The 17413-nt window shown below is 40.4% G+C and overlaps 1 protein-coding gene across 3 annotated transcripts in view; it reads right to left on the reverse strand.

Moving 5' to 3' along the window:
* Positions 1-17413, reverse strand: part of LOC124612456 (band 7 protein AGAP004871) — a 570585-nt gene that overhangs the window by 106584 nt on the left and 446588 nt on the right. For all 3 annotated transcript variants that reach the window (XM_047140682.1, XM_047140681.1, XM_047140684.1), the window contains one exon: positions 6646-6752. In XM_047140682.1, the coding sequence (XP_046996638.1) occupies positions 6646-6752 (107 nt within the window). The remainder of the gene's footprint in view (positions 1-6645; positions 6753-17413) is intronic.

Below are 17413 nucleotides of genomic sequence, written 5' to 3' on the forward strand. Positions count from 1 at the left end.
TATTGTACGTATACAGAGAATGGCATCAAGAATGATCACAGGTTTGTCCGACCTGTGGGTGAGTGTCACAGAGATGTAGAATAAACTGAACTGGCAGACACTTGAAAACAGAGGCAAACTATGCCGAGAAAGGGTACTTAGAAGTTTCGAGAACCGTCTTTAAATGATGGCTCTACGAATATACTACAAACCCCTAAAGGTCCTTCCACATATTGCACCAATATGGATAGTGAGGACAAGTTTAGATTGATTACAACACACACTGAGGCATTAAAACAGTCGTTCTCCCCACGTTCCATAGGTGAATGGGACAGGAAAAAGCACTAATAACTGCTACAGTGGGAAGAGCCCTCTGTCATGCACTCCACAGCGGTTTGCAGAATATGGATTAAGATAGAAGGAAAGCCTATATACAGTTCAAGATAGTAAAGTTAACCGTGAATATTATCTATGGGACAAGTAACTAATTAACTAACAAGCGTTACAGAACTGTACCCTCGAATGCAATGTTTCCTGGCTAACTAGTACAGGGCTATTACAAATGATTGAAGCGATTTCATAAATTCACTGTAGCTCCATTCATTGACATATGGTCACGACACACTACAGATACGTAGAAAAACTCATAAAGTTTTGTTCGGCTGAAGCCGCACTTCAGGTTTCTGCCGCCAGAGCGCTCGAGAGCGCAGTGAGACAAAATGGCGACAGGAGCCGAGAAAGCGTATGTCGTGCTTGAAATGCACTCACATCAGTCAGTCATAACAGTGCAACGACACTTCAGAACGAAGTTCAACAAAGATCCACCAACTGCTAACTCCATTCGGCGATGGTATGCGCAGCTTAAAGCTTCTGGATGCCTCTGTAAGGGGAAATCAACGGGTCGGCCTGCAGTGAGCGAAGAAACGGTTGAACGCGTGCGAGCAAGTTTCACCCGTAGCCCGCGGAAGTCAAGCAGGGAGCTAAACGTACCACAGCCGACGGTTTGGAAAATCTTACGGAAAAGGCTAAAGCAGAAGCCTTACCGTTTACAATTGCTACAAGCCCTGACAACCGATGACAAAGTCAAACGCTTTGAATTTTTGGCGCGGTTGCAACAGCTCATGGAAGAGGATGCATTCAGTGCGAAACTTGTTTTCAATGATGAAGCAACATTTTTTCTTAATGGTGAAGTGAACAGACAAAATGTGCGAATCTGGGCAGTAGAGAATCCTCGTGCAGCAAATTCGCAATTCACCAAAAGTTAACGTGTTTTGCGCAATCTCACGGTTTAAAGTTTACGGCCCCTTTTTCTTCTGCGATAAAAACTTTACATGACACGTGTATCTGGACATGCTGGAAAATTGGCTCATGCCACAACTGGAGACCGACAGCGCCGACTTCATCTTTCAACAGGATGGTGCTCCACCGCACTTCCATCATGATGTTCGGCATTTCTTAAACAGGAGATTGGAAAACCGATTGATCGGTCGTGGTGGAGATCATGATCAGCAATTCCCATGCGATTTCTTTCTGTGGGGTTATGTGAAAGATTCAGTGTTTAAACCTCCTCTACCAAGAAACATGCCAGAACTGCGAGCTCGCATCAACGATGCTTTCGAACTCATTGATGGGGACATGCTGCGCCGAGTGTGGGAGGAACTTGATTATCGGCTTGATGTCTGCCGAATCACTAAAGGGGCACATGTCGAACATTTGTGAATGCCTAAAAAAACTTTTTCAGTTTTTGTATGTGTGTGCAAAGCATTGTGAAAATATCTCAAATAATGAAGTTATTGTAGAGCTGTGAAATCGCTTCAATCCTTTGTAATAACCCTGTATTTTGTGATAGTAGAGACAGTTTTCAGCATATTACTTTGTTACAAAAGTGTTAATTTTTTTAGACCTTTACGCAGGAAGAAGATGTAACTGACTTTAAATTCACAAATACGGCATGTCACCAGTGGAAAGCTGCTCTAAGTGAAACATTTTTCACAAAAATGAGTGACCTGGACCGCAGTGAGTTCATTTAATAGTTAGTCTTTTCGAAAGCAACGACTTGCTTGCTGACAAAACAAGCTAGCTGTTAAGCACTGACCAATGATCTAGCTACAGTTTGTATTATCGATCTGCACTCGCTGATGAAACCAAGCACATGTCTCAGAACCTATTCCTATTACCGGTAACACAACACAGAACTGCGGGATTGCCTTTCTTCAGGCGTTGAGCACAGAAAAACTGAAATATGGAGCAGCTTACGTATGGCCTAAATTACTGTCAACGTCGCCATCGAAAATTAAAGTAATTGTCATAGCTGAAGGACGAGATATGAACGGTGTGGCGCCTAGTATACACTTGAGTACCAGTAGTTCCTGGCTGAAACCACCATTTTATTAATTATTATTTTTTTGAAGTACCAGTACCTTTAGAATGAAACCATCGATGCTGTTACAACACAGGCACACCAATGGTATACAGAGGTACTTCCACGAACCTTAGTGCGTCGTAGCAGTTACTTTTAGCGTTCAAAGCAATATTCGGGGTGGAAATGTGCAGCGTCACTGTAGCAGACAGCGAAATGCTGTTTTTGTTATAGTAGCCATACTGACGAGATCATTGACAGTGCAAATAAGAAAATCTAAGTTTCTGTAACGTAAATTTGAGTTTGTACTACTGTTTTTAAGAGTATTATCAAATTAAAACCACTGGGACTCTATGTAGGTGTGATACCAAATTTATTAAATTTTAGGCCCATTTTTGTTTGTTATTTAGGACTACAATTTGTTTTAGGTGTTGTGAGTTGATGGAAGTTATGATATTTGTGATTGTGTCTAGGAGGAATACGAATTTGCTTTCAAATATTTCACATTAAATGATGGATACTGATCACTGTGTGTCCTTATGGTTCCAAAGTGAAACTACTTCTATAAAAAATTTTCCTGCTTACTTTTCGAGAATTTTTTCTTGTATCCGTTGCTTACTACGATTATAAAGGTTAATTTTGTTCAAAATTTTAAAATTATGTTACAAAGATCACCTCCATAAAACAACTGAGCGTTTACTTTTTCCCAATTTCTTCTTGTATTTGTTCCTTACTATGATAATAAACGTTACTTTTGTGAAAAATTTTGAAATTATAGTTATTTTCATGTTGTTGGGACGCAAAGTGTTAAATGGAAATTTGTCACCTTTTGCATTTTCGTTATAAGTTACGTAATATTCTTTATCCAAAATTTGTCTGCTATACTTTTACGCAGTTAAATTATTACACTTGCAGTGAAGACACCGTTTATCTTTCTTTCGTTTGTCACGTGTAGCCAATTGGTTGGACGCATTGGAGCACGTAACGTAACTGTCTTTTGGAAGTTTTCTGACAATGGCCTATACCGTTTCCTCCAGGCACCACAGGAATACTATAACACTTACGTAGCAGTCACCCAAGAAGAGCTTTTGTTTTGGACATTGTACAGAACTTGAATGGAATACGTTATGAGACGACACCAAAGCGAGGCTGCGCGTCAGTTCATACGGTACGCTACATTTGCATTCGGAAGAAAGCAAGTTCATATCTCTGTTCGTTGTCCACATTGATATTTTCCGTGACTTTAATAAATCGCTTCAGCCAAATGTCGGAACAGTTTCTTTCCCCACTCTTCCGCAATCTGAATTTGTGTTCGGTCTCTATCACTTCATCTATTAGAGGCTTAAGTGTTATCTTCCTTTGTTTTTGAGAAGCGACAGAAAAACACCAGACAGATTGCCACAGCTTTCAAATTCGGGTCTACTGAAATTCTGCACAAGATGTTGATCGTTCCGGCATCCATTTTGGGGTTATTTTTTCCGTCAGCAGTGCTCGACTGTAGGTGACAAATTTTGAAACGTTTGGTCAGGATTTCTGTGCTATCATGACCTATGTCGCAAGGAACACTTTGAACTTTCTCACGTTATAGTAAAGCGTCTCTGACTGCATCCTTTGATAGACGCTGAAGGTCCGCAATTTCAGTTCCTTTGCCTATTTTCTTGTGGACTCTCATTTTTCGCAGTTGCAAGGATCCTGCGATTTAAGATGTATTAATTGTTAATGTACTGTAAGTACAGTAACCGCGAATGTGTTTATTTGTTTATCTGATGTTCATTAGAGCAATGGTCTTTCAAATTCCCCGTCTTGAGGACTCCTGAACTCGATGCCTGCCTTTTTGCCTGCTTCATTTACTGCATTTTAATATTTTCTCCTTTCATCAATTATATTCAATATTTCTTCTGTTACCCAAGGATTTCTATTAGCCCTCGTCGTCTACAAATGCTAGAAACGTAGGTTTGCCTTTTCTTAATCTTTCTTCTAAGATAAGTCGTAAGGTTAGTATTGCCTCACGTGTTCCAACATTTCTACGGAATCCAAACTGATCTTCCCCGAGGTCCGCTTCTACAAGTTTTTCCATTCGTCTGTAAAGAATTCGCGTTAGTATTTTGCAGCTGTGACTTATTAAACTGATAGTTCGGTAATTTTCACATCTGTCAACACCTGCTTTCTTTGGAATTGGAATTATTATATTCTTCTTGAAGTCTGTGGGTATTTCGCCTGTCTCATACATCTTGCTCACCAGATGGTAGAGTTTTGTCATGACTGGCTCTCCCAAGGCCATCAGTAGTTCTAATGGAATGTTGTCTACTCCCGGGGCCTTGTTTCGACTCAGGTCTTTCAGCGCTCTGTCAAACTCTTCACGCAGTATCTTATCTCCCGTTTCATCTTCATCTACATCCTCTTCCATTTCCATAATATTGTCCTCAAGCACATCGCCCTTGTATAAACCCTCTATATACTCCTTCATACTCCTTCCACCTTTCTGCGTTCCCTTCTTTGCTTAGAACTGGGTTGCCATCTGAGCTCTTGATATTCATACAAGTGGTTCTCTTCTCTCCAAAGGTCTCTTTAATTTTCCTGTAGGCAGTATCTATCTTACCCCTAGTGAGATAAGCAGCTTTTGACAACGTTAACTGGAACACTCTCTTTCAAATTCTGAAGGTGGCAGGGGTAAAATACAGGGAGCGAAAGGCTATTTACAATTTGTACAGAAACCAGATGGCAGTTATAAGAGTCGAGGGGCATGAAATGGAAGCAGTGGTTGGGAAAGGAGTGAGACTGGGTTGTAGCCTCTCCCCGATGTTATTCAATCTGTATATTGAGCAAGCAGTAAAGGAAACAAAAGAAAAATTCGGAGTAGGTATTAAAATCCATGGAGAAGAAATAAAAACTTTGAGGTTCGCCGATGACATTGTAATTCTGTCAGAGACAGCAAAGGACTTGGAAGAGCAGTTGAACGGAATGGGCAGTGTCTTGAAAGGGGGATATAAGATGAACATCAACAAAAGCAAAACGAGGATAATGGAATGTAGTCAAATTAAATCGGGTGATGCTGAGGGGATTAGATTAGGAAATGAGACACTTAAACTAGTAAAGGAGTTTTGCTATTTAAGGAGTAAAATAACTGATGATGGTCGAAGTAGAGAGGATATAAAACGTAGACTGGCAATGGCAAGGAAATCGTTTCTGAAGAAGAGAAATTTGTTAACATCGAGTATAGATTTAAGTGTCAGGAAGTCGTTTCTGAAAGTATTTGTATGGAGTGTAGCCATGTATGGAAGTGAAACATGGACGATAACCAGTTTGGACAGGAAGAGAATAGAAGCTTTCGAAATGTGTTGCTACAGAAGAATGCTGAAGATAAGGTGGGTAGATCACGTAACTAATGAGGAGGTATTGAATAGGATTGGGGAGAAGACAAGTTTGTGGCACAACTTGACTAGAAGAAGGGATTGGTTGGTAGGACATGTTTTGAGGCATCAAGGGATCACAAGTTTAGCATTGGAGGGCAGCGTGGAGGGTACAAATCGTAGAGGGAGACCAAGAGATCAATACACTAAGCAGATTCAGAAGGATGTAGGTTGCAGTAGGTACTGGGAGATGAAGAAGCTTGCACAGGATAGAGTAGCATGGCGAGCTGCATCAAACCAGTCTCAGGACTGAAGACCACAACAGCAACAAACCCATCTTCAAGATAGCTGATCTCGTTTCATTTTCCCCTCTACAATCCACATCATTTCCTTCTGTGGCTATATCTTCTCATTTATTTACTCAATTTATCATTGACGGTAATCTAATGAGCGGTCAAAAAAATTCCATCTGAGGGTGACGATGCAGCGTGTATGCAACCCAGCGCAACTCCGATGCGGTTATACAAGCATTGACTTGCAGGCAAGGCATTAATGTGGCCTTGGAACGGAAACTGTTTGATGGCCCCTTGTACAACATAAGAATCTGCTAGCATAAACGTCAAGGACATTATTTTTCAATTCTAATGGTAATTATCGAAGATTAATGCGTAGTACCTCACCTACGGCCCTTCTTGACGAATGCAAAATAATTCAGAATAATGCTCACGTGTCGTTAAGTGGCGCCACGTAACAGACTTGTAAACTAACTGACTAAAAAATTTCTCAATTCTGGTCGACAACACACGAGTAAGCTTTTTTTGTCAATGACAAATTCCAGTTCCACAACCTTTTGATTGCCGGTCGCTTGAGACATCGTGGATTGTACACTTACGTCCTGTCGATCATCATGTGGAAGTAAAGAGTTATATGCTATTGGTATTATTGTTCTGCAATTACCTTGAAGCAGACGAAGAGAGAGAAGGGCAGCGTGAGGACGACGAGGACCCAGGAGATGGCGGTCAGGATGGTCCCACACAGCCCGGAGTCGTGTTCCGGTTCGTCAGCTGTAACAAACATAATCCAGGCAATGAAAACAGGGGACGCTCTTCTGTCATGGCAGAAAGCACTTATATGGTTCCACAAGGCTCACACTTTGGTCCGATACTGTTTTTCTTTTATGTAAACGACCTCTCATCTAATATACAATCACAATCAGTTCTTTTTGCACATGACACCAGTACTGTAATCAGTCCAAAAGTACATACAGAAAATTACCCTTTGGAAAGCATTATTGAGTAGCTCCTGCACATTGTTTCACTATCAGTTGCAAAAAGACACAACATACTCAGTTTTGCACATCTGAAGTTACTACAACGTTTATAAATGAGCTGCTCGGGGGAACACAATGGTAAGCGCCATCGCCGTGTATTTTGCGGTAGATGGCTAATGACACCACCTCTGGGATGCACAATGCAGTAAACTTACTAGTAGCACAGTCTAACATAACAGTCGCGACACTCACTGCTGTAAAAGTTGTTGCCGTTTGACAGATGGAGCGACACTAGCGCTCCAAGCGGAGGGTAAGGTGAACGTCAGACGCGTCGTAAGCATTGTGTTTGTTTGCATTTGTTTCCTACGTAATTTCCGATTTATTCGAGTTATTTTCTTGCCTCCAAGAGTTTGTGTGGTATCAGAAGGCATATACGTTTCTAAAAATGATTCTAAAATATGCGCAAGTATGGACAAAAACCATGAATAGAGTGGCAAGCTACAACACATTCGTGAAGAAACACTTGTTACATTGGACAGAATTGCAGCTTACCACGTTGATATCAAAATAATATAAACACACAGATTCACATGTAAGAAGCACAGACACGTACCTCTACATGCAAAAGCGATCGACAGCTCGTTTATCGTTCTGTAGGCTTACTGTGTTTGTCATTGTCTCCTGTTGCCACAAGTACGACCTTCATCTAAGTGGGACAAGCAACTGCCAAATAGTGGGAGACATATGCTGAAAACACTATAATGAGCTGATTACATTACATTTCACGAAAAACCAAATATTTGAATAATTTTCAAACAATCTGTCTGTAGGCACTTTCCTTGTCCCGTAATAGTTTCGCTTCTGGGCATTCTGACACTTCACACGCTTTTGTAAGACACGAACAGCTACACTTAATTTAACCACTTCATCTTCAAAGCAGGTCTGTGTTGATGATTCACACGAATCTGGCACTGATACATGGAGAGTCGAACTGGCTGCTTCAGTGTCATAGGACTGTTTTACAGCTTTAGATTGACTGTCGAATCTTTGTGGCAGTTTCTTCTTCATCATCAGCTGAGGGGAATGTCAAACAGTGTGGGTACTGCATTCCAAACGATTTTGTTATTGTCTGCGTTCATGAACCGGTTTTGTTCGAAATGTAGCGAACAAAAGCTAATATTATTATACAGGTAAACTGGGTCTTTCTTCATAAAGTGGTCTCGTCTGCTATTAACTAGCCATTTTCTGCTCCTAAAACGAAACATTCATCATTTATACACATATAGTTTGCAAGTGAATCCTGACGATACAGTTTAGTAACATGATGGTATATACCTCCCAGGATCCTTAGGAAACCTAAAAAAAGACAGCTGTGGTGTCTTCTTCCTGTTGTTGTTGCTTCAATCGTTCCCGATGGTAAAAACCATCGTATAAATCAAAATAAACAATCACTATTCGCTTTCACGATCGCGCCGAACTCACAGCTCAACCTACCGGCCGCTTGGGGCGCTGCTGGCGCTGTAGCAACAAAATAAAGGCGAAGTGTCGCGACTGTTATGTTAGACTGTGCTAGTAGTTCCAAATTCACTCAACAGATGTCAGGGACGAGCTTAATGGTAAGCGCCACTGTCCGTCTGTTGCGGAAACATAATGGTTAGTGACAGAGAGAATGGCGGCAAGTAAAAACATCTCTCAGATTATGGCAACAGTGAACATGGCAGAAGACGATGAATATACTTCCAATGATACTAATATCTTCGAGAGGGATCCAGAATACATTACTAACGATTCAGATGACTCAGAGGTATGTTATTTTGTAAATATACTGTCTTTAGTGCGTGTCACGAACGTAATGGTAAGTGCATGTACATACCATTATGTTCCTGAAGTACAATTGAAAATTACGTTCGCCGACAAGTACAAGATGTGTACAGTCCAGATCAGTGGTGCGAGATCATCAAGAAGTCGGCTTGTATATAATATGAAAAGAGAGGATTTATATCAAATATGACACTCTAAAGAACCGTTTGTCTTCAAAAAGAAGACATTTGATGATCGAGATGTAAATGGAAAATATGTAGGTGGAAGGTGACCTCCGAATATCCATCATCTTGATTCATCAGCGAGACATTTTGTCATGACATTTGGCATGAAATAAATTTCAGGAAACATGGAAGGCAAGGACCAGTTACTACACTGCGACTTAAATACAATGGGCCAAGGCTTATTGAAAAGAAGAAAGTTGCTGACGTCCTGTCGCTCCTAAATTACATGCCTCCTGTCCACAATGGATTTTTCCTGTCACTAAAGCCAACGGTTTTATATGAAAAAGACATTAGTAATGAGAGTGTTGATGATTTTGCAGTTTCAGTAAAGTGTTGAAGACTTATTGTAAAATTTAATATGTAATGTTCTATCACTATGTGTTGTTAGTGGTGTATGGTAATGTAATAATTTTTGTATATTTCATTTGTTTTAGTCAGTTCTGAGTTTCATTTATGTCTGTACAGTAGAAGATAGATGTTAGAATCACTACAGAATAAAAGGACTGTTCAGAAAAAAATTATTCAGATTTGCAGATCAATTGAAACTTTAGATGCGCTGTATCTCGAAACTGTTATTTTGGCGCTTACCATTTTGTTCCCCCGAGCAGCTCAAATCTTACCCACGATGAGGAAATAACAACTAAGGTGGAAACTTCAAAAATATTAGGTATCCGTAACGATGAGAATTTAAACCGAGAAATACACATTTTCAGCTCTTGAAACAACTAGTTTAATTCGAATCACAGCAGATTTTATTACGAGACAAAACAGTAAGTTAACATATCTTAAGAATTTTCGTTCAACAATGTCGCATGGAATAATGTTATGGGATGGCGCGGCTTAAAGAAAAAACTAAAGTTTTCGTTTATGAGAAGTGTACTGTAAGAATAATATGTGAGGCTCACTCATGACTACCGGTTTAAGCAGTTAAGCATTTTGACTACCACTTCCAGGAATACGTACTCCCCCAAAACAAATAATGATGTAAGGGAGACTGGGGAATACCGATACTTAAGAGACTTCTCGTTTTGTTTTGGATATGTCACTTCTATGCAAAAATTCATAGGGTCTGTGTGACCGATGAATGTTAGACATATAGCTGTAGCAGAAAAATCGAAAACTGTCGAATCCATTCAGAGTTACATAAACATTTTGTCTAGTATGCATCCTTTTGGCATTGCCTTGTGTGGCTGGATAATCTCTACACCCCCAGAGGATAACACCAAAGGTAGGAAATACAGACAGAATAGAATTCCTGTTCTAAGAAAGTAACACATTTTACTATCTTAACGTGCATCAAAATACGTACACAGCCAGTTTTTCGAAAATGGTATTCAAGCTGGAAAAAAAAATCAGCTTCAGCTTTATTGAAATCTAGAGCTTTGTTGATACTTGTAGCTGACGGTTTTCTCAAGTTTCTTTGGGTTTTCTCTTTTTAAAGCAAAAACCCAATATCACCAGCCATTTTGGTAATTATACTGAAATTGCGGTTTTAGGCCAAGTTTTTCTGCCTGATTACAAGCAATTCGCCGCAGTTCAACCAGGGAAATGTTATAGAATGATTGTGCCAATGTAGTCAGATGGGTGACTAATTCTTGTAATTGTTCAGGAGTAACAAAAGGTTCTTCTCCCCAATGAAGATTTCTTGTCCGAATCGATCATAAAGTATAATTGTTAATATGTTCAGCTCCTTTGACACACTGCTCAATGTTCTCCCTGACTTTATTAAACTAACGCCTTTTTTTTAAAACGGTTTCTTCACTCTCCTTAGCCCTCTCTGATTTTTTTTTCTTGTCCTCGCCATGTGAAATTAAATATAAGACTTTACTTAAGCGTAAACAACTTTTACACTGTCGATATTGCTCCATATTCGCCTGTCGATATTACCTCACTCAGACACCATGGTGGAGTCCAGTCCTTAATGGGTTTACTTATGCTCGAAATGTTACAAAACCCATGCTAAAACACTAGAAAACATATTATGTATCTAAATTATAATTTATACCTTTAAAAAGGTTTTGAAACGCTTACCTCAGTTTAAGCAAAGAGTAAAAATAACATAAAAATTATGTAATAACAATTTATATTGCTACAGTAAGACTGTCGTATAAAAGAGGTGGTCGTCTCTGCATCCTAATTATGGTATAATCCGCTATACTGCAGCACTGTTTCCCACTGATAACAATGCAAGTCAACCGAGGAAAAGATGGTGTCGGTATTGCCTGATATGTCGGTATTCCTCCAGTCTCTGCCACGTAATTACAATACCAGAGACAAAAAATTATATTCATTATTCCACATTGATGTTGACTTTAGCAGAAAAAGCACTGCAGAATCCCAAAAGTTTTGATTGGTTAGAAAATGATAAATCTGAAAACAAACTAATAAATATACCACCTGACAGCTCCATCTATTCCGTAGAAGAATTCCTATTTACGTAATGTGTAGAAGGTGGTGGGTAGGACTTACAAATTCACAATTTGTATGTGAAAAAAGGAATAGAATTTTGAAAATGTTCTGCATGTATATTTACATGACTGCGTACCGGTAATATGAATGTAAAGTGATTCGTTTAACATTATCGCGATTAATCATACAAATGGTCTATGGAACAAGAAACTAACTAATGGGCTGCGGATTGCCGTGTGGTGTTAATGGAGGCGCAGTGATAGGCTTAAAAACTAACAAGACAAACAAGGTGGGAAGCGGTGGTGGAGGACCATCCCAAAAACGATATATGAGTATGGTGGATGATTTTCATTTTTTATTAATGCAGAATAGTAGAACAGAAGTGGAAGCGATGACTAAGAAAACAACTGAACAATTTGCTTACAGATAACATGGTCCAAATTTGGAAGAAAACATCTGCAGAAAGAGAAAAAATATATTCATCTTTATCTACATCTACATGTCTACACAATTGCTCTGAAATTCACGATTAAGTGCCCGGCAGAGGGTCCGTCGCACCAACTTTAAGCCATTTCTCTACCGTTCCATCCGTCGATGAGCACGCGGGAAAAATGAACATATAAATCTTTCCTCGTGAACTCTGATTTCTCCTGTTTTATTATGATGATCATTTCTCCCTATGTATGTGGGCGTCAAAAAACTATTTTCATGCACTGAGAAGAAAGTTGGTGACTGAAATTTCATGAGAAGGTTCTGCCGCAGCGAAAAACACACGTGTTTTAATGACTCATTTATCATATCCGTGGCATTCTCTGCCCTGTTTTGCGGTAATACAAACCGAGCTGCCCTCCTTTAAACTTTTTCGATGTCCTCCGTCAGTCCCATCTGATGTGGATCCCACATCGCACGGCAATAGTCCAGAAGAGGGCGCAGAAGCGTGGTGTAAGCAGTCTCTTTAGTAGTCCTGTTATATTTTTTAAGCGTTCTTAAGTGTTCTGCCAATAAATCGCAGTCTTTGGTTTGCTTTCCCCACAACATTCTCGATGTGATCGTTCCAGTTTAAGTTATTCGTAATTTTTATCGCCAAGTAGTTAGTTGAGTAACATTATCTATTTGATCGTTTCAATTTAAGTTATTCGTAATCCTAATCTCTAAGTATTTAGTTGAATTTACAGCCTTCAGATTTGTGTGATTTATCGTGTAACTGAAATTTCGTTGATGCTTGTTAGCCCTCATGTGGATGATTTCATACTTTCTACGATCTAGAGTCAACTGCCACTTTTTTGCACCACATAGATATCTTGTCTAAATCATTTTTCAATTCGTCTTGATTATCTGATTACTTTACATGACGGTAAATGAGAGCACGCTTAGATTGTCTCCTAAAACATTTGTGTAGATCAGGAACAACAGATATTACTTCTGTTTTAGTGGATGAATTTTCGTCAGCTGTGACGAACTGTGACCTTTCTGACAGGAAATCTCGAATTCAGTCACGCAACTGAGGCGATACTCCGCAGACACGCAAATTAATTTTAAGTAGCTTGTGAGGAACGGTGTGAAAAGCCTTCTGAAAATCTGAAAATATGGAATCAATTCTACGTCCACTGCCTATAATAGTCATTACTTCGTGAGAATAAAGAGGTAATTTTAGAATGAGATATTCACTCTGCAGCGGAGTGTGCGCTGATATGAAACTTCCTGGCAGATTAAAACTGTGTGCCCGACCGAGACTCGAACTCGAGTTCGAGTCTCGGTCCGGCACACAGTTTTAATCTGCCAGGAAGTTTCAAAGAGGTAATTTTGTTTCACAAGAACGATATTTTTTGAATCCGTGTTGGCTGTTTGTAGAAACATAATAATAATAATAAATAAATAAACCAATAATCTGCACATTCGTTGATTTCAAAAAGGCATACGATTCCATAGACAGACAGTCTCTATGTCACATTCTCGAAGAACGAGGCCTAGACACTAAAACCCGAAAACTAATTGAACAAACACTAACAGAAACCAAATCAAAAATTAAATTCAGAGGGGAAATTTCGGAACCATTCTCAATTAAAACAGGAGTAAGACAAGGAGATGGGATCTCACCACTATTATTCAATATAGTTTTGGACAAAGTTATGAAAGAGTGGGAAGTAACACTAAGGAAACAAAGCTTTTGGAAGCCAATTGAACTAGGAAGAGGTAAAGGAAAATTGAACATCCCTTATTTAGCGTTTGCAGATGACTTGGCAATTATAACTGACAGTGAAGAAACAGCAGTAAAACAAATTGAGACACTTAAAGAATGTGCTGAGAAGGTTGGCCTGCAAATCTCCTTTGAGAAGACAGAATTCATCTGCTCAAAATTAGATATTTCGAAACTAAAAACAAAGTATGGTGAAATAACTAGAGTCAAGCACTTTAAGTATCTCGGTGAAGTTATTGAACCAACAGGACTTGAGAAAATAGCACAAAAAAACCGATTACAGAAAATCAAGAAAGTATTCGGACTTATTCAAAATATATATAACAAGAAATGTCTATCAAAAGGCACTAAAATCAGACACTACAACACAGTCATCAAACCAACAGTCACATATGCAAGTGAAACACTCTCCCTGAATAGAAAATTAGATTTACACGAAATTAAGAAAGTAGAGAGAAAAATTATTAGAAAAATCCTAGGACCACGATACACACAAGATGGATACAGGCTGCAGACTACCGAGACAACCGAAAAAATATCAAACATCGAGGCAGATATCAGGAAGAGGCGGATGAAGTTTTATGGACATATAGACAGATTACCTGGAAACAAGTTAACTAAACGTCTATTGGACTATATGACATCACTTAAGGCAACAATACCCTGGGTAACTGAAGTTAAGAAGGATTTGAAAAAGGCAAAAATTGACATAACAAACACATCAGACCGGGATACATTCAGAAGAAAAATCGACAAGTGGAAGTTTACTCCAGAGACGGAATCTAAACCTTTCCGACCAAAGTGGACCGAAGAAAGGAAGAAGGCCTTTGGGGAGGCAATGAAGAAATACTGGGGAAATAAGAAGAACATTAAGAAATGTTAATCACCTGCTTATCGTTCTCCCATGGGGACATTCGCTAATAATAATAATAATAATAATAAATAAAATTAAAAAAATATCCAAATGTGTGTGAATTACTAGGGGACCAAACCGCTGAGGTCATCGGTCCCTAGACTTACACACTACTTAAACTAACTTATGCTAAGAACAACACACACACCCATGCCCGAGGGAGGACTCGAACCTCCGGGGGGAGGGGCCGCTCAATCTGTGACTTGGCGCCTCAAACGGCTATTTGTCAATAAATCGTTTATTTCGACTTGATTCATAATGTTCGATCACAGTACATGTTCCAAAATCCTACCGCAAATCGGCGTTAGTGATATGGGTCTGTAATTCAGCAGATTACTCCTATTTTCTTTCTTGAGCACTGGTGTGACTTGTACAACTTTCCAGAGTCCTGATTTTTCTACGAGCGAGCGGTTGTTATGATTGCTAAATACGGAGCTATTGTAACAGCCTACTCTGAAAGGAACCTGATTGGTATACAGTCTGGACCGAAAGCCTTGCCTTTCTCACATGTTTTGAACTGCTTCGCTGCACCGAGGATATCTACTTTTAAGTTACTCACGTTCGCAATTATTCTTGATTCGAGTTCTGGAGTATTTACCTCGTCTTCTTTTGTGAAGGAATTTCGGAAAATCGTGTTTAATAACTTGACTTTAGTGGCGCTCTCATCAATAACATCGGCCGGTCGGGATGGCCGAGCGGTTCTAGGCGCTACAGTCTGGAACCACGCGACCGCTACCGTCGCAGGTTCGAATCCTGCCTCAGGCATGGGTGTGTGTGATATCCTTAGGTTAGTTAGGTTTAAGTAGTTCTAAGTTCTAGGGGACTGATGACCTCAGAAGTTAAGTCCTATAATGCTCAGAGCCCATCAATAACATCATCAATGCTATTGCGCAGTGAAGGTATTGATTGCGTGTTGATACTGGTGTAATTTACGCACGACCAGAATCTCTTTGGGTTTTCTGCCAGATTTCGAGACAGAATTTCGTTGTGGAAACTATTAAAAGCATTTCGCTTTGAAGCAGGGGTTAAATTCCGGACTGCCGTAAAACTTTGTCAATCTTTGGGATTTTGCGCTTTTTTAAATTTGGCATGCTTTTTTCGTTGCTTTTGCAATATATTGCCTGGTTAGGGTATGGCTCCTTTATTCTGCTCGAGGAAACTCTAAATGCGGACTGATATGAAAGCATTTTGCAGCATTATGTACTGAGTGCAGTAGAGGAACTGTTCGGAGACGATAACTGTATGCTCGTACCAGTATAACAATGAACCCAGTCATAAAGCAACATTTGTGAGGCAGTGGTCGGTCGAGTATAACATACCCGAAATGGCCTTGTCTATCCCGAATCCGGACCTGAACGCAGTGGAAAATCTTTGAGATGAGGCAGAACGTCGACTGCGCTTCAGATCCCGGCATCCAACATCACTATCTTGCCTGGTATCGGCTCTTGATGAAGAATGGGCTTCCTGCGCAGTCATTAAGACTGAAAATGGCAAAGTGTCCCGAGCAGAGTTCAAGCTGTCGTAAAGGCGAAGGGTGGACACAACCCATAGTAGCGTAGTCTGACAGCTATCTGGACACTTTTGATCGGGCAGCGCGCACCACAACAAAATAGGTAATCATAATGTATTTTTATGAAGTTGACTATCACTTTTCCCAGCTTGATCCTACACGGAAAATACGTTTCCTAAAATGTCAGATAGCTCCAACCTCTCTCCGGAAGCTATACCTAATAGTAAATAAATAGAGCCTTTCTAGCCCCCAAAGGTTAACCTATATGCCTTCACTCTTCTACGCCACATACAATGAAGAGATTTCGATTCCACCCTCAGTATGTATGAGAACAGCTATCTTGAACAATTTTGGTGCCCAACGTCCTATATGCTGCTGCCACAGAGCAGCTTAAAAGGTACTTCGTATGAAACACACTACTGGCCATTAAAATTGCTACACCACGAAGATGAGGTGCTACGGAAGCAAAATTTAACCGACAGGAAGAACATGTTGTGATATGCAAATGATTAGCTTTTCAGAGCATTCACACAAGGTTGGAGCCGGTGGCGACACTTACAACGTCCTGTCATGAGGATAGTTTCCAACCGATTTCTCATACAAAAACAGCAGTTGACCGGCGTTTCCTGGTGGAACGTTGTTGTGTTGCCTCGTCTAAGGAGGAGAAATGCGTACCATCATGTTTCCGATTTTGATAAAGGTCGGACTGTAGCCTATCGCGATTGCGGTTTATCGTATCGCGACATTACTGCTCGCGTTGGTCGAGATCCAATGACTGTTAGCAGAATATGGAATCGGTGGGATCAGGAGGGTAAATCGGAACGCCGTGCTGGATCCCAACGGCCCCGTATCACTAGCAGTCGAGATGACAGGCATCTCATCCGCATGGCTGTAACGGATCGTGCAGCCACGATTCGATCCCTGGGTCAACAGATGGGGACGTTTGCAAGACAACAACCATCTGCACGAATAGTTCGGAGACGTTTACAGCAGCATAGACTATCAGCTCGGAGACCGTGGCTGCGGTTACCCTTGACGCTGCATCACAGACAGGAGCGCCTGCGATGGTGTACTCAACGACGAACCTGGGTGCACGAATGGCAAAACGTCATTTTTCCGGATGAATCCAGGTTCTGTTTACAGCATCATGATGGTCGTACCCGTGTTTGGCGACATCGCGGTGAACGCACATTGGAAGCGCGTATTCGTCATCGCCATGCTGGCGTATCACCCGTCGTGATGGTATGGAGTGCCACTGGTTACACGTCTCGGTCACCTCTTGTTCCCACTGACTGCACTTTGAACAGTGGACGTTACATTTCAGATGTGTTACGACCCGTGGCTCCACCCTTCATTCGATCCCTGCGGAACCTTACATTTC

Source organism: Schistocerca americana, chromosome 4, assembly GCF_021461395.2.
Source record: "Schistocerca americana isolate TAMUIC-IGC-003095 chromosome 4, iqSchAmer2.1, whole genome shotgun sequence".
NCBI classification, from domain to species: Eukaryota; Metazoa; Arthropoda; class Insecta; order Orthoptera; family Acrididae; genus Schistocerca; species Schistocerca americana.